The following is a 26,156-nucleotide window of genomic DNA, read 5'->3' on the forward strand; positions in this document are numbered from 1 at the left end:
CAGCCTGGTCAACATGGTGAGGCCCCATTTCTACTAAAAATACAAAAAAAAAATAAAAGAAAAAGAAAAAGAAAAAAGAAAAAATCGCCAGGCGTAGGTGCTCACCTGTGGTCCTAGCTATCAGGGAGACTGAAGTGGAAAAATCACTTGGGCACCAGGGACGGAGGTGGCAGTGAGTCGAGATTGCACCCCTGCACTCCAGCCTGGGTGACAAGAGCAAGACTCTATCTCCAAAAAAAAAATTCAAGGAAAAAAGTGAAAGACAATTTGAACTTATTAAATGTCAAGAATATTTTTAGTACATCATCACCATTTACAGAATTGAAACAATTCTGATCTTGAAAATATGCATTGTGTGTATATGCACCAAATAGAATGAACTATTAATAATTAAATATGTGCACACACATTAACATATATAATTTTACCTTTGTTTTTCAGACCTCTAATTAATTGTAGCCATGTAAGGTGGTAAGATATGTGCATTGTCCTTAATTCTACAATTGATAGTTATACTTCAGATTACGTGTGTAATCAAACCATCCACTGCTACTTTCACTTTTTGCCAATATGAAGTTGTTTTCTATTTTATAAAGACAATAGGACTTAATACACAGGAATGCCACCACTGCACCCACACACATCCTCGCTACATCATTGCAAACTTACCCACAGTCATTTGCTTCTACCTTCTGTCCTATGGTAACCTCGGACATGGAGGCATACTATCTTAGGTTGTCTCCTTGCACTTGTGATTCAGATTCTTTTGAGGTTCATCTCTATCCACAATGAATCCTTTTAAATTACTTATCCTCTCTTCAGTATCCCTACACTACATCAGTATCCTTGATGTCTTGTCTGTATTGAGCTTTTTATCCCTATGCATAGAAACACTCTTGTCTCCCAGCTTAAAATTAAAACATTTATTTCATTATGTTCTTGGTTTATTTGCTTTATAATCTTTCTCCACCACATAGGTACTAACCTTCTCCAAGAAGACAGTGTTTTTCTATTTTTTCCTACCATATTTTTGATTCCCATTCTCTCTCCACCACATCACAATTAGTTTCTCTCTCCATTGTAGCAAAGAATAATCACATGTCTTCCATCTGAATATATAACATGAGTAAGTGTTCAGACTCTGAAGACAGACACCCCAGTTCAGTTTTCTGTCAACTTTCTACTTGGGCACTATTTTTATCGCTTTGTGATTCAGTTTCTTTAGCTATAAAGTGGGGATAATAACACTCTCTTTTCCAAAATGTCACAGTAAGAATTAAAAGGACAATTATGGGTATATTAACTCAATAAAGACATTGCAATGTCTGTCTTGATACAGAGGAAATACTCTAACAAGTATTAGTTGCTGCTACTATTTTTTTCTTCTTAAAGGCATTTTATCTTATTTTTTTACTTCCAACTTTTATTTTAAGTTCAGTGGCACATGTGCAGGATATGCAGGTTTGTTACATAGGTAAACATGTGCCATGGTGGTCTGCCACACAGATCAACCCATCACCTATGTATTAAGCCCAGCATCCCTTGCCTATACTTCCTGACCCTCTCCCTTCTCCCACCCCCTACTCCTATAGACCCCAGTGTGTTGTTCCCCCCATGCGTCCGTGTATTCTCATTATTTAGCTCCCACTTATAAGTCACAGCACGTTGTATTTGGTTTTCTGTTCCCACATTAGTTTGCCTAAATAATGGCCTTCAGCTCTATCTATGTCCCTACAAAGGACACTAATCTAGTTCCTTTTTATTGCTGCATAATATTGCATGGTGTATATGCACCACATTATCTTTACCTAGTCTATCATTGATGGACATTTAGGTTGATTCCATGTCTTTACTATTGTGAATAGTCCTGCAATAAACATAGACGTATAATAGAATGAATTATATTCCTTTGGGTATATACCCAGTAAAGGGATTGCTGGATCAAATGGTATTTCTGCCTCTAGGTCTTTGAGGAATTGCCACACTGTCTTCCAGAATGGTTGAACTAATTTACACTTCTACCAACAGTGTAAAAGCATTCCTTTTTCTCCACAACCTCGTTAGCATCTGTTGTATTTGACTTTTTAATAAAAGCCATTCTGACTGGTGTGAGATGGTATCACATTGTGGTTTAGATTTGCATTTCTCTAATGATCAGTGATCTTGAGCTTTTTTTCCTATGTTTGTTGGCTGCATAAATGTCTTCTTTTGGGAAGTGTCTGTCTGTTTATGTCCTTTGTCCACTTTTTAATGAGGTTTTTTTTTCTTGAAAATATATTTAAGATACTTATAGATGCTGGATATTAGAGCTTTGTCAGATGCATAGATTACAAAAATCTTCTCCCATTCTGTAGGTTGTTGTTTAACCTGTTGCTAGTTTCTTTTACTGTGCAGAAGCTATTTAGTTTAATTATTAGGTTGGTGCAAAAGTAATTGTGATGTTGCCATTAAAATAAATGCCAAAACCTGCAATTACTTTTGCACCAACCTAATAGATCTTCTTTGTCAGTTTTAGCTTTTGTTGCAATTGTTTAGGCCTCTTTGTCATGGTATCTTTGCCTGTGCCTATGTCCTGAAAGGTATTACCTAGGTTTTTCTTCTAGGATTTTTATAGTTTTGGGTTTTACATTTAAGTCTTCAATGCATGTCGAATTGATTTTTGTATGTAGTATAAGGAGGGGGGTCAGTTTCGATTTTCTGCATATGGCTAGCCAATTGTCCCAGCACAATTTATTAAATAGGGAATCCTTTCTCCGTTGCTTGTTTTTGTCAGGTTTGTCAAAGATCAGATAGTGGTAGGTATGCAGTCTTATGTCTGGGTTTTGTATTGTTTTCCATTGGTCTGTGTGTCTTTTTTTTTTTTTTTTGTACCAGTACCATGTTGTTTTGGTTACTGTAGCACTGTAGTATAGTTTGAAGTCAGATAGCATAATGCCTCCAGCTTTCTTTTTGCTTAGGATTGCCTTGGCTATTCAGGCTTTTTGGTTTCATATAAATTTTAAATTATTTTTTTCTAATTCTGTGAAGAATGTTAATGACAGTTTCATGGAAATAGCACTGAATCTATAGATTGCTTTGGGCAGTATGGCCATTTTCATGATATTGATTCTTCCTATCCATGAGCATGGGATGTTTTTTCATTTGTTTCTGTCATCTCTGATTCTTTGAGCAGTGGTTTGTAGTTCTTCTTGAATAGGTCCTTTGCTTCCCTTGTTAGCCATATTGCTAGGTATGTTACTCTTTTTGTGGCGATTGTGAATGAGAGTTCATTCACGATTTATTTTAGGCTTGCCTATTGTTGGTGTATAGGAATGCTAGTGATTTTTGCATGTTGATGTTGTATCCTGAGACTCTGCTGAAGTTGCTTACCAGCTTAAGTAGCTTTTGGGCTGAGATGAGGAAGTTTCCTAGATATAGGGTTATGTCATCTGCAAACAAAGAAAATTTGATTTCCTCTCTTCCTATCTAATACTCTTTATTTTTTTTCTCTTGCCTGATTGCCCTGGCCAGAAGCTTTATAAGTGAAGGAGAAATAAAATCCTTTCCAGACAAATAAATGCTGAGGGAATTCATTACCACCATATCTGCCTTACAAGAGCTTCTGAAGGAAGTATTAAATAGGGAAAGAAAAACTTGTTATCGGCCTAAAAAACACACTGAAATACACAGACCAGTGACACTATGAAGCAACCATATAAACAACTGTGCAAAATAACCAGCTAGCGTCATAATGACTGGATTGTATCCACTCATAACAATACTAACCTTAAATGTAAATAGGCTAAATGCCCCAATGAAAAGACACAGAGTGGCAAGCTGGACAAAGAGCCAAGACCCATTGGCATGCTGTTTTCAAAAGACCCATCTCATGTGCAAAGACACTCACAGGCTCATAAAGGGATGAAGAAAAATTTACCAGGCAAATGGAAAACAGGAAAAAGCTGGGGTTGCAATCCTAGTTTCTGACAGAACAGACTTTAAAGCAAAAAAAATCGAAAAAGACAATAAAAGAGAATTACATAATGGTAAAGGGTTCAATTTAACAAGAAGTAACTACACTAAATATATATGGACTCAATACAGGAGTACCCAGCTTCATACAGCAATCTCTTAGAGACCTTCAAAGAGACTTAGACTCCCACACAATAATAGCGGGAGAGTTTAAAACCTCACTGACAATAAGAGACAGATCATCAAGACAGAAAAGTAATAAAGATATTTAGGACCTGAACTCAGCTCTGGCTCTAGAAGATATCTATTTAGTAGATTCTGATAGTTACCTATAGAACTCTCCACCCCAAAACAACAGAATATACATTCTCCTCGTTGCCGCATGACACTTACTCTAAAGTTGATGAAATACAACCTGCTAATGATAATCACCCAGTCAATCAACTGTACTTCCTTTAGCCAAATCCAATTAATGTTTATAATCCAAAATTGTTTTAAATTTCTAGAACAGTTCACTTTTTTGATGACTAGCTACCTCCTGAACAGCATCCCTTGGGAATATTCAATGCCAACATTCTCTCCTATTATTTGAAGACTTCCTCCAAGATTGTATTTCCTTTGTTTTCATGCTTGTTTCTTAAACAATTCGTTGTCAGATTAATCTTTTAGAAAAAAATTAATCCAGTTTACCTGAATTATTTTAAGTAAAGAAGCCACCCATAAAATGAAAAGCAGGCAATCTTCTTCTCACCTTTGTATCCACATCCTCATCCATTAATTACTCTAATATTTATTGAATGCCAACTCTGTGTCAGAAAAAAAATGCCAGATTTGGGAATGCAGTGATAAGTTAACACACAGCCTTGGCATCATGTTGCTTAATTCAGCAATCAGAAATCTTGGCATCAAATTAGACCTAGTCACTTCTTTCTTACATCTCTTCAATGGCTTTCCATTTGGCAAAATTCAGCAAGGCCTTGTGTGCTCTTGTACCCACTGACTGCATTCCTCATTCCCTCTACTCTGGATTCAGTCACATTATTTTGATACCTTAAATGTGCCATGTTTCACTCACCTCAGGCACTTGGTACATTTTCTGTCTTCCTGAAATAGTCATCCTTACCGTCTATACCTAACTCACTCCTAGGCTTCTTTCAATTCTCTAACTATTGCTGAATACCAGAAAGGATTAAATATTCTAGATTTTTCCCCTGTAGCACTATATAACTCTTCTTCATAGAAAACATATTATTGATCTAGGAATGTATGTGATATTTGATTAATGTCTGTCCATGTCCATAGATTAGAAGCTGTGTGCAGGTAGGGGCTGAGTCTGCCTTTGCTCCAGACTTATCCTTTTTATTCTTTGCATAGCTTGTGTGGAACATAGCAACTGACACATTGAAGGAACTCAAAATAAATACATTTGTTAAATAAAGATATGCAAATTGTCTCTTTTCATTATCACCTTGACCTAGGTTTGACAATTTGAGAAAAAAAAATTACAATGAGAAAATATTTTAGGTGAAGACATTGATATTTTATATATACCAGTGGTGATTATTATTCTCTAGGTGTTTAAAATCAGGTTATTCTTAGAACTTCCCCATGGTAGTATTCAACAGACAAGTTAATATTCGATTTTAAATCAATATAAAATTAAAATTACTAAAGAAGAATTAATGAGATTTCATACAATCCAAATAGAAAAGTATATGTATACAAGTAGCTAGACAGACAGATAGATAGATAGATAGATAGATAGATAGATAGATAGATAGACAGACAGGCTCACGTCAACATCTACAGTAGGCACATTAGAATAAAATATCTCAGCCTGTTATCTAAATAGTTCTACTGTAGAATCACCTGGAGTACATTTTAAAATGGCAAATATCTCAGCCCCCTTGGTCATCCTCTCTGGCTATAACAGAATCACCATAGCTTTATTATGATGATGCTTTGATTCTTTGCACTTCATTGAAATTACTTTTATTTATTTCTGGACTATTATCATTGGGACATTTCAGGAAGATTAGAGCAGAGACAAAACGAAGAAAGATGGAGAGCAACATTGTTAGTGTAGTCTACATCAGATCTTCCCACCTTAGCAAAATATATTTTCTTAAGAAAAGATCTAAACAGTCGACAAACAGTAATTAAAATGTAAGTATATCTCAAAGTGACAATATTGTATCATTTTAATGGCCTGACGGCATGGATTATTCATACCTCTGCCAAATTTCCATTCAGGAAAAGATGAGTGAGTTGCCTGAATCACAAAAAGTATGTTCTTTTTACCTTCTTTAAAGAAAGGATCCCTTCTCTGGTCTCTTTGTCGGTGGAGATTGAGAATATTCCCATGCCGTCACCATTTATGATGGAGTAGGTCATGTCAGCATTTGAGCCAGTGTCCGCATCATTTGCCTTGATTTTCCCAACAGCTGAACCGACTTGAGCTGACTCAGGAACATATAGCTGATAGTGTTCTGGAAGACATTTCATATTAAACGTATTTAAATACAATGTTCATGAAATAATCTTACAAGAAAAAGACAATAAATATTTAGAGCACATATTCAAATGAACATTATACTAGGTAAGGCATCAAATGGACTTTTTTAGATTTTAAAAGTAGACTATTTCATAAATACTAGATTTATATAAACTTTAAACGGTATGTAAAATACTTTGCATGAAAAGAATTTATATATTTGAATATGAAATATTTTATTAGCTCTAAACCCTTAAGCTACAGACAATTAGAGGAGAGGTCAAGTTTTCATTCTGATTTTGAACCCAAACTGAATTAGTCAAGTATTAGTGTAATCCCAATTTATTCTTTCCCTCATTGTAACATATGAAGTTCAAATATAAAAGTGTGGAAACAAAAAGTGTGGAAATGTGGAATTCAACAGAAAAACAAGATAAAATGCCATACCCTATTTGTGAATATAGATAATTATTTTTATCAAGTATAGTGAGATATACAGTCATGTCGGAGAAAGTGAATGTATTTATATATTTCTTTACCATAAATTCCCTATCAGCTTCTAAAAAGGATTTGAGGTGGCTTCATAATAAAGTTTTAAATAACATAAAGTTATTAAAATTTTTAAAAATCGATTACAGAGTTGAAGTATGAGAAAGTAAATGGCTACAGAAAATTACACAGCATTTGTGAATTAGCATTAATTCTGACACCTAATATTTTAGGTGAAGACATTGATATTTTATATACAGCAGTGGTGACTGTTGTCCTCTAAGTGTTTAAAACCAATTTATTCTTAGAACTCCCCTGTGGTAGTATTCAACAGACAAGTTAATATTCAATTTTTAATCAATATAAAATTGTAATTACTAGAAGAAGAATTAACGAGATTTCATACAATCCAAATAGAAGAGTATATGTACACAAGTAGCTAATTAGACAGATGGATAGATAGACAGACAGATTAGATAGATGCTAACAATTTTAAAGCACTGTTAATTTTATACTCTTATTGTCTACTAGGTACAAATATCATTTTTCCAAAGTTTGTCCTGATATTAAATGTCGAATGGAACCGCTTCTATAGTGCTTATATTAAGAAGCATAATGAACATGTTTTTAATAATTGTTTTATTGACAAGTTAAAAAAGCTTATTAGAGCAATTTATTATAGAAAATTCAAAACATTATAAATAACAGAAGCCCAGGAATCTTGAATTAAAATGTAATTTGATAAAATAATTTCTATCAAGATTAAATTAATAGCGATTCAATGCTATACAAGGATATAGTTAGACTATATAGATAAGTGAATGCACAATCCCTAAAAAATAATTTCAGTGAGACAATCACTTGTCATTAGTGGTATGATACTGAAAACAAAAGTCTAATCTAGTGAATGTTGAAAATACTACTTTTTATTATTGTGATAAGAACACTTAATATGAGATCCATCCTATAAACAAATTTCTACACAACACAGCATTGCTATTCTTAGACACTGTTTTTTAGCAGATCTTTAGGACTGACTCATTTTGCATAATGAAAATTTTATATTTGTTGATTAGCAACTCCTCATTCACCTTCCCTAGTCCCTGGTAACAACCACTCCATTCTCTGATTGTATGAATTTTACTATTTCAGATACCTCATCTAATTGAAATATGCAGTACTATATTTGCCCTTAAGTGACTGGTTGATTTCATTCAGTCTACTCTCCTCAGTATTCATCCATGTTGCTGCATATTGCAAGACGTCTTTTTTTAAGGCTAAATACTATTCCATTGAATGATAAACCACGTTTTTCTCTACATTCTCTGTCTATGGACATTTAGATTGTTTCCACATCTTAGCTATTGTGAATAGTGCTGCAATAAACATAGGAATGCTAATATTTATTTGTAATCCTGATTTCGATTTTTTAAATAAATACTCAGAAGTGTGGTCATTAGGTCATATAGTAATTTTACTTTTAATTTTTGAGGAATCTTTATACTATATTCTGTAGATGCTACACAAGTTCACATTTCTACCAACAGTGTGCAAGGGTTCACATGTCTTCACATCCTCAACAATACTTTTCTGTCATTGGCTTTTTTCATAAATAGCCATCCTGACAGGTATGAGGTGTTATCATACTATAGTTTTGATTTGCATTTCCATGATGACTGGTGACATTGAGCATCTTTATATGTACCTATTGTCCATTTGTATGTGTTCTTTAGAGAAACAGCTATTCAGGTCCTAGGCCCATTTTTAAATCAGGTTATTGATGATTTTTTTTCCTTCCTTCTTCTTCTCCTTCTCCCTCTCCTCCTCCCTTTCTCTTCCACCTCCGTCTCCCCTTCCCCTTCTCCTTCACCCACTCCCCGCCCCTTCTTCCTCCTCCTTCTCCTCCTTCACCCACTCCCCCTCCCCTTCTTCCTCCTCCTTCTCCTCCTTTTCCTCCTTCCTCCTCCTTCTCCTCCTCCTCCTCCTTCTTCTCCTTCTTCTCCTTTCTTTTTATTATTGAGTTGTAGGAGTTTTATTTTGGAAATAAGCCTTTTAGCAGACATGGCTTGCAAATATTTTACTCCACTTCATAGGCTGCTTTTCACTCTGTAGATTGTTTCCTTTGTTGCGTTAAAAATTTATAACTTGATATAGAACCATTTGTCTATTTTTGTTATTATTGCCTGGGATTTGCGGGTCATATCAGATTAATCATTATCAAGACTAACGTCATAAAGCTTTACCCCTATTTTTTTCTTTTAAGAGTTGTGCAGTTTCAGATTTTATGTTTAACTTGTTAATCCAGTTTGAATTGGTGTTTGTGTATGATGTACAAAAAGAAGCCATTTTCGTTCTTCTGTATATAGATATTGAGTTTTCACTGCATGTTTGTTTGTTTGGTTTGGTTTTGTTTTTTGACACGGAGTCTCACACTGGCTGGAGTGGAATAGTGCATCTTGGCTCACTGCAAGCTCTGCCTCCCGGCTTCACAGGATTATTCTGCCTCAGCCTCCAGAGTAGCTGTGATTACAGGCCCACACCACCACACGCAGCTAATTTTTTGTATTTTTAGTAGAGACAGGGTTTCACTATGTTGGCCAGACTGGTCTTGAACTCCTGACCTCGTGATCCGCCTGTGTCTGCCTTCCAAAGTGCTGGGATTACAGGAATGAGCCACCTCGCCCGGCCTGTTTTTAAAGAGACTATCCTTTTCTCATTGTGTATTCTTAGCAACCTTGTTGAAGATGATTTTGCTACCTATGTCTGGATTTATTTAGAGGCTCTACTCTGTTCCACTGGCCCACATATCTGTCTGTATGCCATTACCATACTATTTTAATTACTGCAGCATTTTAAAATATTTTGAAATCAGCAAGTGTGATGCCTCCAGCTTTGTTCTTCTTTTTCAACATTGTTTTGGTTCTTCCAGGCCTTTGTCTTTCCGCATATATTTTAGAATTGTTCTTTGCTGTCTCTGTAAAAAATGTCATTTGGATTTTGATAGGGATTTTACTGTACTTGTAGAGTTAAAATGTAGTATAGACATTTTATGAGAGTGCCACAGAAAAGCTTAATGCTTTTCCATTAAGATCAGGAACAAAGCAAGGATGCCCACTCTTACCACTTCTTTTCAAAATAGTACTGGAAGACATAGCCAGAGCAATTAGGCATGTAAATAAAATAAAAGGGAACTAAATCATAATGAAATAAGTAAAATTGTCCTTGTTTGTAGATAATATAATATTACATATATAAAAAAAGGCTCCACAACAAACAAAAATCGTTATAACTAATAAACAAATTCAGTAAAGTTGCAGACATAAAATCAACATAAAAAATTAGTTGCATTTATACACACTAATAAAATTATTTGAAAAAATTAGAAAAATTATCCCATTTATAATAGCATTGAAATGAATAAAATCTATATAAATAAACTAAGGAAGTGAAAGTCTCATTCACTGAAAACTATCAAACACGGATGAAAAATGTAAAAAGACAAAAGGAAGTGAGGAACTTATACACTGTAAACTAGAAAACATGGATGAAAAATGTAAAAAGACAAATAAATTGAAAGACATTCAGTGTTCGTGGTTTAAAATATTTATTTGAACTGGGCATGGTGGCTTCAGATCTGTTCGAGACTAGCCTGACCAACATGGTGAAACCCCATCTCTACTAAAAATACAAAAATTAGCCAGGTGTGGTGGCATACGCCTGTAATCCCAGCTACTTGGGAGACTGAGGCAGGAGAATCGCTTGAACCCCGGAGGCAGAGTTTGCAGTGAGCCGAGGTTATGCCACTGCACTCCAGCCTGGGCGACAGAGTGAGACTCTATCTCAAAAAAAAAAAAAAAAATACAAACAAAAAAACTTTGATAAACTTCTAAAGACAAAAATGTATAATGTTAAATGCATATGTATAGATACTAAGGGTTGACACACATGTTCATGTATGTGTTTGTGTTTACTCGATGTTCAACAGATACTTTTCTCAGCTCTCTTTCACAAGCATTGGAGAATACACCTGACATAAACTCACAGCAAAGTAAGGAAAACATTAGCTTTTAGTTTAACTAAACTAAATGTCCAAATAAACTGTATGTTCAACCAACATATATTTTCCTGTGTAAAGCACCCTCTTCTTTTAAACAAACGATCCCTTGACCTTAACCATATGATTTTAACAAGATCTACCATTACTAAAAGATCTATCTTCCTCGATTCTGTGAATTGGCATGGGAAGAGCATGAGACCCAAACGTTTATAGGATCCCTCCTTCCTTCTCACAGTCGATTGGTGAAGGGTAGGCAGCTGTTTCAAACATCTCCAAAAAGAGTATACTTCTCAAAAATGTTGAACTGGAACTAGAAAATAACTTTCATCTCTCTTTGGTGGCACAGCTATGAAATACTAAGAAGAGGCTTTTGTCAATGGTCATGTTTCCAAAATTGATGTTGAAAGGCCAAATCTGAAGCCATAAAATCAGCATCAAAGAGAAGCCATGTGATCTGCACTGGCCTTGAAAATATCATGATGTTTCTGAAAAGTCACATCTATAATGGGACGCTGTTTTGTTCAACAAAATGTCTACAAATATTACAAAATAAATTGGTACAAATTCTCTAAAATATTTTGAGACAGAGACTAGAAGGAGTCAATTTTTTTGGATGTTGTGGTCTCCAAGGTGCAACTAAACCAGAATTACCCACAATTACATAAGCCTTCAAAAACCTGTCAAATAGTTAATACGGGGATGGTAACACTAGAAAACCAAAGATGTCTGCATGCACACGTATGTTTATTGCGACACTACTCACAATAGCAAAGACTTCGAACCAACCCAAATGTCCAACAACGATAGACTGGATTAAGAAAATGTGGCACATATACACCATGGAATACTATGCAGCCATAAAAATTGATGAGTTCATGTCCTTTGTAGGGACATGGATGAAGCTGGAAACCATCATTCTCAGCAAACTATCGCAAGGACAAAAAAGCAAACACCACATGTTCTCACTCTAAGGTGGGAATTGAACAATGAGAACACAGGAGGAGGATACATTAGGAGATATACCTAATGTAAAGATGATTAAGGGTCACACACCAAATGGCACATGTATACATATGTAAAAAACTGCACAACTTAAAGTATAATAAAAATATATATATAAAAGAAAACCAAAGATGTCTTAGTTAACAGAGATAAATAAATACATTATAGAATTACTATGATGATAGCATTATAAAGAAGGTTGTTTTTACAAAGCAGATTGCAAAAAACTGTTCAAATGGGTCACAAAAGACTCACGGCCCAGAAAACATTTAGGCTGGGTCTTAAAATATGAAACAGATTCCTGGTACAGGCAGATTATGTTTATAGAAAAAAAACCTGATAATTCTTGACACATTTTAAGAATTGCAAGAATAGTAAATTCCCCATTCACTATGTCCCATTAAACAAAATGGAGTACATTCAGATTAATATTTTGTACACTCTCCATTGACTTGAGAATTAGAATTTGTAAATTATTAGTCAAGTTTTAGTAGACAGCCTGCAAGGTGGCCCCATTTTATCCATGCATCCTGCTGATCATGTCCTTGAGTAATCATTTCCTCTTGAATGTTGGCTAGATATAGTGGCTTACTTATGATGAAGTGAGTACAGCAAAAGTAACTGGACATCTCTTACAAGACTAGGTTACAAAAAGACTGTGGCTTCTATCACGGGAACACTTTCTCACTCCCTCTTGCATCACTCTCTGGGGCAAGCTATCTGTCATGTTTTGTTGCAGCCCACAGAGCAAGTGACTGATGCCTGCCAAAAGCCATGTGAGTAAGCTGGAAGCAGAAACCGGCTCCACCTGCCCTGAGGTAAGCCTTTGGGCAAGACCTCAGCCCCTGCTGACTTCTACACTGGAATCTCATAAGCATGAACCAAAGGCACTCAACTAAACCATAGCTAGATTCCTGACCTACGGCAATTGTGAAATAGTAAATATGAGTTGTTTTAATATGCCAATTGGCATGCTTTGCAACACAGGCATAAACTATACACACTTTTGCAGTAGTTGCCAGTGATTTGCTAATTCAAATGGATATTGTTCTTGTCATCCTGGGGCACTGTGAGTTATGTTGAGGAAAACTGAAAACCAAAATAAACAAACAAACAAAACATGATTCTATTACACCTTTATTGCTGATTATTTCTCCTCCTATGATTTTATACTTTGATATATTTGTAACAGAAAAACAAATAAAAAATGTCATGAAACACACATGTATGCTGTCAAATCTTAATATTTTGGTGTATTTGCTTCAGTTCTCATCTGACAAAGTAACATATTATTGAAGGCATAGGTGATGCTTCTAAGTGAGCCATTTGCTATAATCAAATTCTCAGCTCATCTTCCCGGAACCATGATCATCCCCTTACATATCTTAAAAATATTAATGTAATGTATTTCCACAAATACATATTCAAACAATATAGTTATTTAGATTTTATGTTTATATTCATCTTTTTTATGTTTTTTATTCAAAATCATAATTTGAGATGTAACTAAGATGTTGCATATAGTTCTAGTTCGTTAATTAGAATGTAGTGTTTATTTTAATAATGTGCTACAAGTTATCTAATCCTACATTTTTCTAACTTAAAAACAGTCAAATGAATTTTACTTTACATATCTCCTTATCCACATGCAGGAGAATTTACTTAGGCTACAGCTATAAAAAAGGCCCTCTCTAGAGTTTCAGAACACAGACCTTCCCTGGTTGTATCACTACTTTGCTAATATCTCAGTTTCATTACAGACTTATCTTTCACTTTTTTCTTAAAAGAGAGTATTGTCCGCAACTTAGTACCTCATTTCTATTCCTTATATCCACACTCTAGAAAGGTACATTTGTCCCTGTGGTTTCAGCATCAACATATAAACTTATGGCTCCCAAATGAATAGTCACTTCTACTATATCCTGAGTTTCTGTTAAAATATTCAAAGGATGGTCATCTCCAACTTTACGCTGGGCATCTACAATCTTGCGTCTTTTTTAAAAAAAGTAAATTGAAACTATTTGGAAAATTTAAAATGTAGGCCAATGAAAAAAGAATAAATTGTTTAAAGTTTACAACAAAAGAAGGACATAGGAAACTGAATGAACCAAATATGAAGGTTAAACTTCATATAACACTCCCCATTTGCTGATATAAACTATGTTGAAAACAAAACAAATAAAAAACAAGAAATGAAAAAACTAAATGATAGTCATATTTTTAAAATATCAATTTGATATCAAAATTAAATTATCTCCTCATTTCCCTAAAATTGTTTATGTCCATGAAACTTACAACTGTTAGATAATTATGGTTAGTATTAAAAATTACTCAAGTTGGCTGTAGCAAAGGACATCCCACAATGAAGAGATGTGTTAACTGTAGTGAATTCTAGCTATTTAAGCCACATAGAAACAGTAATGGTAATGTAACTTTTAGAATCTGGTTGTCCAACTTCACAGAATTACTAAAATTTGCAAATAAAATGTCAAATTTGTATTTATAACAAGGGGTTACTTATAACTACGCACTAATATGTGACTATTAATGAAAAATTGGAATAGACAAAATAGAAAAAAGGCAATTTATTGTTTTATCACTAAAATAATCTTTTAAAAAAATCGTATGACTCAATTGATAATGTTAATTGCTTTGTGATTGTAGTGAAAGCATATTTAGTTAGTATTCTACCATAAAAGATAATAACTTTAAACTTTCAGATATAATTTCCATATGTGTGTGTATATATAGTTACATACATAAATATATGTACACACAGTGTTATATAATAGACACAACATATTCATAGATGTCTTAAGATTAGATAATCTAAAAGACATGGCTCATGAATCTAGTTGATACAATGAAGAAATTGATGTAAACAATATCGGTTATATAATGGATTATGTATATTTTTTATAAAAATTCAAGTCATTTAACACGTATTTTCAAAATGCAAGAATTTATTTTTCAAGTATGTACCAAGTGAAACAGATATTATGCTGCTTTACATGTAGCTCTGCTTTTATGAATATACAAATATTCATATTTATTATGCTGGCCAAGTACACTCACAGTGCATACTTTGGTCATCATATACATAAGTGAGAAAAGAACACCCCCAGTTATTTATAGTCATCAGGTCTGTGATGATATTTCATCTGATTTGTGTAGCAGTAGTGACTAAAAAAACACAGAGCCGGCCGGGCATGGTGGCTCACGCCTGTAATCCCAGCAATTTGGGAGGCCGAAGTGGGCAGATCACGAGGTCAAGAGATCAAGACCATCCTGGCTAATACGGTGAAACCCCGTCTCTACTAAAAATACAAAAAATTAGCCGGACGTGGTTGCAGGCGCCTGTAGTCCCAGCTACTCAGGAGGCTGAGGCAGGAGAATGGAGTGAACCTGGGAGGCAGAGCTTGCAGTGAGCCGAGATGGCGCCACTGCACTCCAGCCTGGGCGACAGACCCTCAATAGAAAGGAATCCAATTCCCATAATGTTCTCCATGTTTTCAGGGTGGGAGAGACAGTGAACACTGGAGCACCTATTTAGCCACGCAACAGGGGAGCTCTTTAACTGTAAAGGCCCCTTTGTTAGAAAAAATAAGCCTCTAGAGTTTTTCAGCTGGCACCAGCTTTTAATCTCTTAAGCTAACTTATATCTACTGAGCCAGCTGTTCTCTAAAATACTAAAGTCAATGCTTAGGGTCACTAAAGGTTGTCTCTCCTCACTCCTCTAAATATTTTTTCATACTAGATACCTAATTATTTTAACAGTAAAATATCAATAATTTATACACTTGAATTAATTTTTCTGTCCTTTTTCTTGAAAAAAAAGAAAGATAGTTTTTATGAAGGTCTGTTCATTCTTGGCAATTATTAAATACTTTCATGAAAAAAATAGAAAGTACGTGGGAAGAAATTTTTTTCCTTGAATGAAATATCTACCATACTAATATGCATTATACGATATGTAGTATTTTAATGCCTTATATTATTTTTAAGGTGGAATCCTTTTCCTATCTGGAAAAATTAAATGTATTGGTAGCACTTATGATTTAAATGCCAAAAAAAAAAAAAGATGGTACTTACATTAGAAAAATGGCAGATTACAAAGCTCCAAGCCTGTACACATTTGAATATTTCCCAGAGTTTTTGTTAAGTTTAGCTCAGCTAGTTTTAAGTTGCTTTTTGATGTTTCCATGAGGGAACAAGAGCTTCATGGAAATATCAAAAAGTGACTAAAAACAAGGTGAAATAAACTTATAAAAGCTCTTGGAAACATTCAAATGTGTACAGAAAGCAAGAATATCCTCAACTAAGGAAAAGATAAATTCAAGCACTAAGCATCTGTGGTGTTTCAGCTTGCTCTTGCCCCATTCCCTTCCCAGGGCAAGGAGATCTTGGTCTGCAGAAGGTGACAAGCCAGTTCCAAGATCTGTTCTCTCTAGGAAAAGATCAACAAAATTGATTGGCTAAGAAAGAGAAAGAGGACTCTCAAATAATTACAATTAGAAAGAAAGTAGAAACACTACCCTGATTTTACAGAAATGAAAGGATTTTACAAGGAAGTCCTGCAAACAAATACCAACCAACTGGATAATCTATAAATAATGAATATATTCTTATAAATATGACTTACCATGACAAAATTAGGAAAAAATGAACATTCTTAATAGACATACTACTAATAAGGAGTCAATAAGCAATCAAAAACTTCCCAAGAAAGAAAAGCCCTGCAACAGATGGCTGTACTGCTTTAATTCTACTAACCATTTAAAGAAGAATTAACACAAATTCTCAAAATCCTGCAAAAAGTAAAAAAAAGACAGAAAATTACCTAATTTATTTTATAAGACCAGCATTCTCCTGAAACCAAAAATAGACAAAGACATTAAAAGAACAGAAAATTAAAAACGAATATTCCTTATGAATATGAATGCAAAAATTATTAACAAAACACTAGTAAACTGATTTCAGCATAATATGAAAGGAATGCACACCATGAGCAATTGGGATTTTTTTTCCAGGAATACAAGTTTGGTTCAACATATGAAAATCAATTAATTTTCATTTCCACTAACAGAATAAAGAAAAAAAATCACAAGGTCATGTCAATTCTACAGAAAAAGCAATTGACAAAATTCAATTCCATTTTATGATTAAAAAAATAAAATAGAACTATAAATAAAAGAAACTTCCTCAACATAATAAAAGCCATATGTTAAAACCCCACAACTAATATCATTAAAATGGTGAAAGACTAAATGCATTTACTGTAAGACCAGGAACAAAAGAGGATGCCTACTTTTGAACTTCTGCTCAACATAATACTGAAATTATACTATTGCCATAGTAATAAGGCAAGAAAAAGAAATTAAAAGCATCCAAATTGGGAAGGAAGTAATACAATTATCTCTGTTCAGATGACATGATCTCATACATAGAAAGCCATAGGGATTACACAAATACACACACACCCCCACATACAAACACATACAAACTTTTAGAACGAATAAAGTAATTCAGCAAAGTTACAAGATAATGAATAATTGTAAAAAAAAAAAAGCAATTCCATTTTTAATACCATAAAAATGATAAAATATTTAGGGATAAACCTAAAAAACAATGTGTGCACTGACAATGACAAAATATTGTGGAAATAAATTAAAGACATAAATAAATGCAGACTATTATAAGTTAACACTGCAAAACACACACACACACACACACACACACACACACACACACACAATCCAGTCTTTTAAATGGGCAAAGAACTGGAATAGACATCTCTCCAAAGAAGATAAAAAATAAAAATTAAAAACAAAAAAGAAGACAATGACTAGTGTGGGTGAGGATGTGGAGAAATTAGAACTCTTGTGCCCTGTTAGTGGAGCAGTGAAATGGTATAGCCATTGTGGAGAACAGTATGGAGGCCTCTAAAAAAATTAAACATGGCAGGGAGTGGTGGCTCATGTCTGTAATCCTAGCATTTTGGGTGGTCGAGGCAGGTGGATCACCTGCAGTCAGGAGTTCAAGATCAGCCTGGCCAACATGATATAACCCTATCTCTACTAAAAATACAAAAAATTAGCTGGGCATGGTGGAGGGCACCTGTAATCCCAGCTAATCAGGAGGCTGAGGCAGAAGAATCCCTTGAATCCAGGGGGCGGAGGGTGCAGTGAGCCGAGATCGCACCACTGCACTCCAGCCTGGTGAAGAAGAGTGAAACTCCATCTCAAAAAAATAAATAAATAAACATAAAATTACCATATGATCTAGCAATTCCGCTTCTGGGTATATACTTAAAAGCATTGAAAGTGGGGTGTTATACCCATATTCACAGCCACCTTACTCATGATAGCCAAAAGGTAGAATCACCCCAAACATGCAGCAACAGAGGAATTGATAAAATGCAGTATACACATTAAATAAAATATTAATTATCATTACAAAGGAAGTTAAAATTTGATACATCTTACAGCCTGGATGAATCTTGAAGCATTATGTTTACTGAAGTTAGCCAGGCACAGAAAGACAAATATTGCATGATTCCATTTATATAAAGTACCTAGAACAGTAAAATTCATAGAGATAGAAAGGTGAATAACCAGAGACTCAGGAGAGGGAAAATGGCAAAGTACCCATTAAACACTGGGTACAAAGTTTTACTTTTGCAAGACGAAAAGAATTCTGTAGTTCAATAGTACCGTTGGTTGCACAACAATATGAATATACGTAGTGTTATTTAAATGCACACATTAGAATTGTTAAAAGGCTAAATATTATTGTAGGCATTTTTTAACTACAAAAAATAAAATCAAAATGAGAAGAACTAGTAATTGAGCTGTTCTTCAGAATAAGAGAAATGAAGAAGAGATACAACAAATGCTGGGAATTTATGATGAAAATCTGACCAAAATCACAAAAAGTGATATTACTACCAAAATATATAATTATCTTCAAAACGCTAGTTTTGCTTGGATTTTCAGTGTGTGAGGCTTAGATTTTCTGAGACATGAGGTAGGGCAATGTGCATTTTTCAATTTTAGGCACCAAATTGTTTATAGTATGTCAATAAAATCTTTTTTTTGTATTTCAAATATATGCGAATAATTTATAAATTATATTCTAACTCATCAGAAGTTTTTTTTTCCTTTTTAATTTCTTCAAGTAGTACCAGAATAATTTATTCTGGTTTTAAGACGACATAATTTTACACAGCTTAGGAATCCAGATTTCACTGTGGAATAGCTTTGTATCTGGATGCACCATAATTTTGTATGCCATATGTGATCCTCTCACATAATGTCTTAGACTGCATCATAAAATACTACTGATTATGGAACGTACACTTAAGGAAGGAAGACATGGTGGGAATAATAAAAGGGCATTCGTCTCACTGAGGCTTGTCCCTTTTAATATACTTTCTTTTCCTCCAGGACAGCACTGATTCTAGTTGCTTTTTAAAAGACCTTGTGTCTTTACTACAGTAATTTTGTCATTTACTTGAATAAGTCATTCCCTATGATTACCCCAAGGCCCTATCCTACAAAAGCTGTAATAAATTTAATCATTACATTTGTTAGAACTATTCACTATTTTATAGTATTTACTTGAGAAAGTGAGATGCTGCTCAGGGAAAACTGACTGACACGTGAGAGGTTAGAAACTATGATGTCTGACTTAACGGAGTTTGCCTGTCTTTCCTGATAAAATTAATCAGAGAGTTTTTATAATCTCCACTTTAAATGTTTATGCAAATACAGTTTATGCTGAGAATGCTAATTTCAAATTAAAACACACACACACACACACACACACACACACACACACACACACACACACAAAGTATTCTGAGATTTTCCTGCGTTTAAGAGACTTATATTGAATATTGATTATTAAGCACTGTGGTTGGCTCTACGTGCAATGCTTTTTAAAACATAAATAAAGTAAATTTAAGTACTACTGCCATTTGAATGCCATAAATAAAAAGGGCAATTTTCCTCTGTCAGAATCTTTACTCTTCTCAGAAATATCTTTAAAATTGTTTAACCCAATACATTCTGTTTCTATGTGTCAACATGCACTATAGGAAAGCTGATTATTCTATAGAAGGTTTTTTTTTCTTCCAAGTATTATAGTGGAACACTTTCTTTGTTTTCTCTCACTCTTAATCATAAATAACACATAAATGCTTGAAGAAAGACTATTAGAAATTTTAATTGAAACTCAGTCCACTTTTTAAGCATTCCTTGAAGGTGTACAAATTGACTTGTAATGCCTAACTATAAGAATCAAATCATTTCCAAGAAATATATGCTTACTACCATAAACATACCTACCTAAACAAAATATTACGTAAAGGAAAAGGAATTATTCTGTAACTTTATTATAGTACACAACCACATAGATTAAAAACAAATAATAATACAATTGAAATGTCATGACTAGTACGTTTCTAAACAGAGAACTCCATAAAATTTCAAAATATTCAACTCTAAAATCAGAAGAATGTAATACTATTATTTATTTATAGCTGTTACTTTGTCAGAAAGAATATGATCTACAGGTGTATGTGTCTTATTTAATATAATAAGTATATAATAAATTAATTTCAATAGTCTTTATAAACTAAATATCATGATGTAAGATAAAAATATTGTGTTTTTATGAAGGCTAAATGAAAATAAAATAATAATATTACTCATTTAAAGTTAATTTAATAATTTCATCTTTATTTTAGAGTTCATCCTTTCAATTTAGCCACATAGAATACAAATTGATATAGAATACATCTAATTATCTTCCATAACCTTTCTGTTTAAACTTAAGTGGAATGATCTTTCAAATCTGGATATGATGGAGGGGTATATCTAACTCTGTCATATAAAACAACTATGAAAGTTGCACAGTATACAGAAAATGACTGTTTTAAGGCATTGAACAGCAATTAATGTAGGGAACTCAGGATGAAGTATGATTCTTGAGAGAAAGAAACCATAACAAAACAAATTTTATATGCACATATACTGAGGGCATTTAAAAACATGTAGTGCTGGGTGAAACAGTCCAAGCAAAAATTGCGTAGCCTTTGGAGACAGGTTGGAGTTCAGAGCTGGCACAGGGGCTGAGAAATTGAGGACAAAAGCACAGAGAAGAAGAAACCTCAGACAAGTGAGGAAAAAAACAAATGCAATTTTTCTCGTGGTAATTGTAGACACACCCACTACTTTGACACGTGTGGAGGCTCTGAGAAACCAAGAGAAAGTGCATTTGGAAGGCAAAGGCGCTAGGCAGAGATTTCAGCAGCCATGAGGTACCGGGGAGTCAGAAATTGGTAAGCACTTGAGACCAGTGGAGAGTAAGTGAAGAAAGATCCGGATTTCAGGAGTAAGAGCTACTTCCCGGAAGTAAGGAGAGAAATAAAGTAAGCTAGTGCTAACAGAATCCAACTGATTTAAGTAATCCACACTCTATATGTCTGCAAGAAATAACTCGCCCCTCTTTGAAAGATTGCATAATCATGAACCTCTGCAACTCCTTTATGTAATGTTCAATCAGTAATTCAAAGGCATGATTAAAAATGAGCATTGGCTAAAACTAAGAAGGAAAATATTTTAAAAAGACCCAGGCATGATTATGATATTAGAATTCTACAAAAAGTTTTGAAATAAGTATGGTCAATATGTTTAAATAAAGAAAAGGGTGGGGAATTTCAACAGATACCAATAATCTGTATCTACTAAACCCAATAAAAATTTTAGAACAAAAATGTCAATGCTGAAGTGTGTACTTAATAGAGGTAATAGATGGGTTTAATTGCTGAACAAACAGCAGAAGAAAGGATTGGTGTACTAGAACATAGGTTAATATAAAATATGCAGGTGAAAGAAGACTGTAGAAGACTGTAGAATAATAATTATTATATAGCAAAGAAAGTAATAGATGAATGTTATATAATTGAAAGACCTAGCTGACATATTTTGTAGAACTAATAGAAAAGAAGTGAGAAAATGAGGTCGAAGAAATACTTGAAAAAATTCTGACCAAGTGTATCTCAAAACTAACAAAAGATAGCTTAAAAACATCTTTACAACCGTAAGTCAGATTTTTAAAAAGTAAATACCTAGGTGCATTGTAGGTTAAATTTTTGAAAACAAAATACAACAAAGAATATCTTAATAGAAGAAAGGTCCATTAAACTACAATAAACTATTGTAAAGCAATTCTACAGTTGATTTTTCAATGAAAAAAATGGTAAACAGCAAATTATATTAATAATTATTGAAACGGAGAAAATCCTTCAAACTAAAATTATACTCTGATTGGAAATACCCTCTACAAATAAAGGCAAAATTGTAAATTTATATAGAAAAGCTGAAAAAATTCATTGGCAGTTCTCTATCACTAAAAATGCGAAAATGTAAGATTTTTAGGAAATTTATAATTCCCTTTAGAAAACAATAATTCTAGAAGGAAACACAGAAATTCAAGGAGAAATAAATAGTACCAGGAGGGGTAAATTATTATTGACTTAAAAAATGATTATTTGCTATTTAACACAATAGCAATAATCACAATTTCATATAGGACTGAATGTATAAGATGACAAAAATAGAAAAAAAAGCAACAAAGGGTTAATGACAATAAACAGTTTTAAAGTTGTTCTATTTTCAAGCAATGAAATAATTTAAGGTAGAGTGAAATAAATAATAATATCTACAGTATTTTCTTAAATAGAAAAAAGTATAAAAATGTAAAATTTTTAAAAAGTGAATGGAGGACAAAATGAATGAAATTAATAATTCAAAGAATGTGAGAGAGGAGAAAAAAAGAGAAGAAAAGATTAGACAAATAGCAAATGATATCCCTAAATGAAACTATATCAGTAATTAAGGTAATTATAAGTGTAGTAAATCAACAAAAGCTAGAGAAATTATAATGTCATTTTAAAATAAACAACAAAAATATTAGCTAAGTGGTCACAAGAAACATTTATAAATTAAGAATAAAAAATTAAGAACAATAAAGTTTGAAAGTAAAATTATAGAAAACATTATACCACACAAACCATAACCAAAAAGAAATGAAGAAAAAAAAAGAAACCTCTGGAATAGCTATAGGAGACAAATTAGACTTTAAGGTATGCAGCATTATTAGAACTACAGAGATATATTTCACAATAAAACAATTTTAACCAAGAGAAAGATATCAAAGCCTTCGATCTGTGTGCATCCAATAGCATGGTTTCAAACTGCATCTAAGAAAAATTAAACAGAGGAAGAAAAAGAGAAATGGAAACATCCAGTATCATCTTGGAAGACTTTAACATCTCTCTCAGTAACAGACAAGCAAAAATTCTATAAGGATATAGAAAATTGGAATGGTACAAGGAATAAACTTGAATGAAATTTACATATGTAGAATACTAAACATGCAGCTGCAGAATTTATCTTATTTTAAAGTGATTAGGAACAGTTAGCAAAATCAAATATATACTGGCATTTTAAAGAAATGCTCAAAATGTTTCAAAATATACGCCTGCAACCATAATAAAATGACCTAGATATCATTTTCAAAAGACACTAGAAAGACCTCAATTCTTTGATAATTAAAAAAAAATCCTGCATATTTTGATGGGTCAAGGGAGAAGCTTTTTTTTTCTTTTAATTTGTTTCAAACAAAATTTTAATGATGAAAATATTATATAAATTCATATTTGTACTCATAACAATGAAAATAAAAACAGCTCTCCCCCTTAAAAAAATCACATCAATGCCAATATCTTCAGCAATATTTTCTTTCTCATTAACATTAGAAATTACCCAAACCAGTTAAACAATTGTGATGTTTACTAACTTTATGGGAAATACTGCCATCTATTGAATTTTTAGAGCTTGATCCTCCAATATTACACGGCATTAAACCAACTGCAGTCACAAGTGAGTTTACATTCTTGGCAATTTGCTATCATTTAAGTTCTGGAGAAAGTTATGTTAGATTAACCTAACATAATGATAGCAAATTTCCGAAAACTTAAGCTTATTGTGGCTGCAGTTGGTGCAATGTATTAATGGAGGATCAAGCCCTAAAGGTTGATGCATTGTGATTATTTGGCCTGCGTTATGCTTCTTTCTGTTACTAGATGATTTACCTTACAACAGCAATCCTCTATACAACAATATAATTCCTTCCATTTAGGACATAGAAGGTTTGTTTTGTAAACTTTCATGTAAGGTATTGAATTTTATATGCATATGGTTTGTGCAAAATAATGTCAGTGACTTTTATCTATCCAAGAATAAGTTATGCAACAACCATAATCCAGAATACAGTTTTTAAAAACCAGAATAGGAAATGGCAGAATAAAATAGATTACCTTTAATGAAAGAACTAACACTAGGGAATTTTATATCTTTAGATAGATGATTTTCTCTAGAAGGAGAAGTGCACATCATTTGTGTACTTTGAGTAGAATTTCAAGCCATAGATGGGCTGATTTGTTTTCTTTCACTATGAGTCTTTTTGTTTTGTTTTGTTTTGTTTCAGTGGCTCCTTTTCCAACACCATGTAGCCCAGAGGTAGGCATCAATTTGAATTAAATAGTAGCTACCCTTGTAGTTGGGCATGCATTATCCAGTCTCTATGCTCCTTTTTCACATTCCTGATACTGACAAGCAGCCTGTTTCCTCCAAGACATTTATCTGACTTGTATCCTAAGCTACTGCGTTTGTAACTCTCTAGAGTAGAGACATTGCAAATTATTAGCTCTAATTTACTACCTCTCAAACACTTACTCAAAGCCTATTTACTTCAAGATAAACTGATAACTAATTACCATGCATTATAACTAGCCTACTCACTTTTTCAAGCATGGTAGATGAAGCATGGAGGAAAAAACACTTTGAGAGAATATTTTTGCAAAATTTGTAGTTAGGGATGTTTATTCAAGTGTCAATTGTAAGAAGTATAACTGTCTCAGACAGGTGATGAGAGAAAGAAGTAGAAAGGGCAACTGTAAAAACCTCACATTAAGAGAGACAATTCAACTACTGGATCCATTTGATGACAGGATATGAACTTTATAGAATTTGAGTTGTGTATAGACTTGCGCATGTCATGGTATTTTGTGAATACAAGTCCTTACATCATTTCTTTTCTCCAAGCAGTTTACAATACTTCCCCACTAGGTACATAGCTGTTTAATAAGCTGCGATTTATGGATAAATTAAAGAACACTTTATTACAAGCTACTTTTGTCATGGTGACAGCAAACTGTTGCAAAAGCAGCATTGTTTTGTTCAAATGGAGTGCAAAATAAAGTATCTTTTAAGAAACTCCAAGTGTAAGCTTCTGAATGTGTAGTGCCTCCTTTTCAAAACTCTAAGAACACCTTGAAATGCAGCAGGATTTACATCTGTCAATCATTCTGCCAGAACGTTACTGACTGAAGAAAGAATTCATTAGACACAATGAGTTAACTCAGAGAGTATACAATTATTCTGTTTGTCAGGTAAAGTGATTATTTTCATTGTACACTGATGCTTCAACAATGACACTATTATTGATCAAAATAATAAAATTAGGAACAAATACCTCTTTATTATGTATTTATATTCATCTATAGGAATAATATTCCTTATATCCATCACAATTAAAATTTTAAATTTTCTGTAAATCTATAAAGTCAATCTTAATAAACCTGTAATTTTAATAATTATTTTAGGAAGAATTGGAGAAAAAGAGAGAGTGGGAGATGCTATATTTACTACAGACTAGCGTTTACTGAATCCTATGATGTACAACCTGAGTTTTCTGTCTATTAAGGCTATAATATGAATGTACATCTTAAAAATAGTGGTGGTAGAATCTATCTGAAAACAAGATAGGCAAGTTGGTATCCTAAATTATAATAAAGTGTATATTCTGTTGAATCTGCATTATTGCTTATTATCTTTTTTTAATCTTCAACTTCAATTGTACCAATCTGTGAAATAATAACATTTACCTCATGTATATGCATATTGTTGAACTAAGTGATAACATTGATACAAAAGTTCATCCTAATCTGTAAAATGTTTTAAAATTTAATTATATTTTATGGCTCAATAAAATATGGACTTACCTATGATATATACTTTCTTCATAGAGCAAACG

The 26,156-nt window shown here is 33.3% G+C and overlaps 1 protein-coding gene across 4 annotated transcripts in view; it reads right to left on the reverse strand.

The window, feature by feature from the left end:
• The window catches only part of CDH18 (cadherin 18), a 356,371-nt gene that overhangs the window by 109,367 nt on the left and 220,848 nt on the right, over positions 1-26,156 (reverse strand). For all 4 annotated transcript variants that reach the window (XM_032136147.2, XM_032136148.2, XM_032136153.2 and 1 more), the window contains exon 5: positions 6,253-6,440. In XM_032136147.2, the coding sequence (XP_031992038.1) occupies positions 6,253-6,440 (188 nt within the window). The remainder of the gene's footprint in view (positions 1-6,252; positions 6,441-26,156) is intronic.

Source organism: Hylobates moloch, unplaced genomic scaffold (genome assembly GCF_009828535.3).
Source record: "Hylobates moloch isolate HMO894 unplaced genomic scaffold, HMol_V3 SCAFFOLD_17, whole genome shotgun sequence".
Classification (NCBI taxonomy): domain Eukaryota; kingdom Metazoa; phylum Chordata; class Mammalia; order Primates; family Hylobatidae; genus Hylobates; species Hylobates moloch.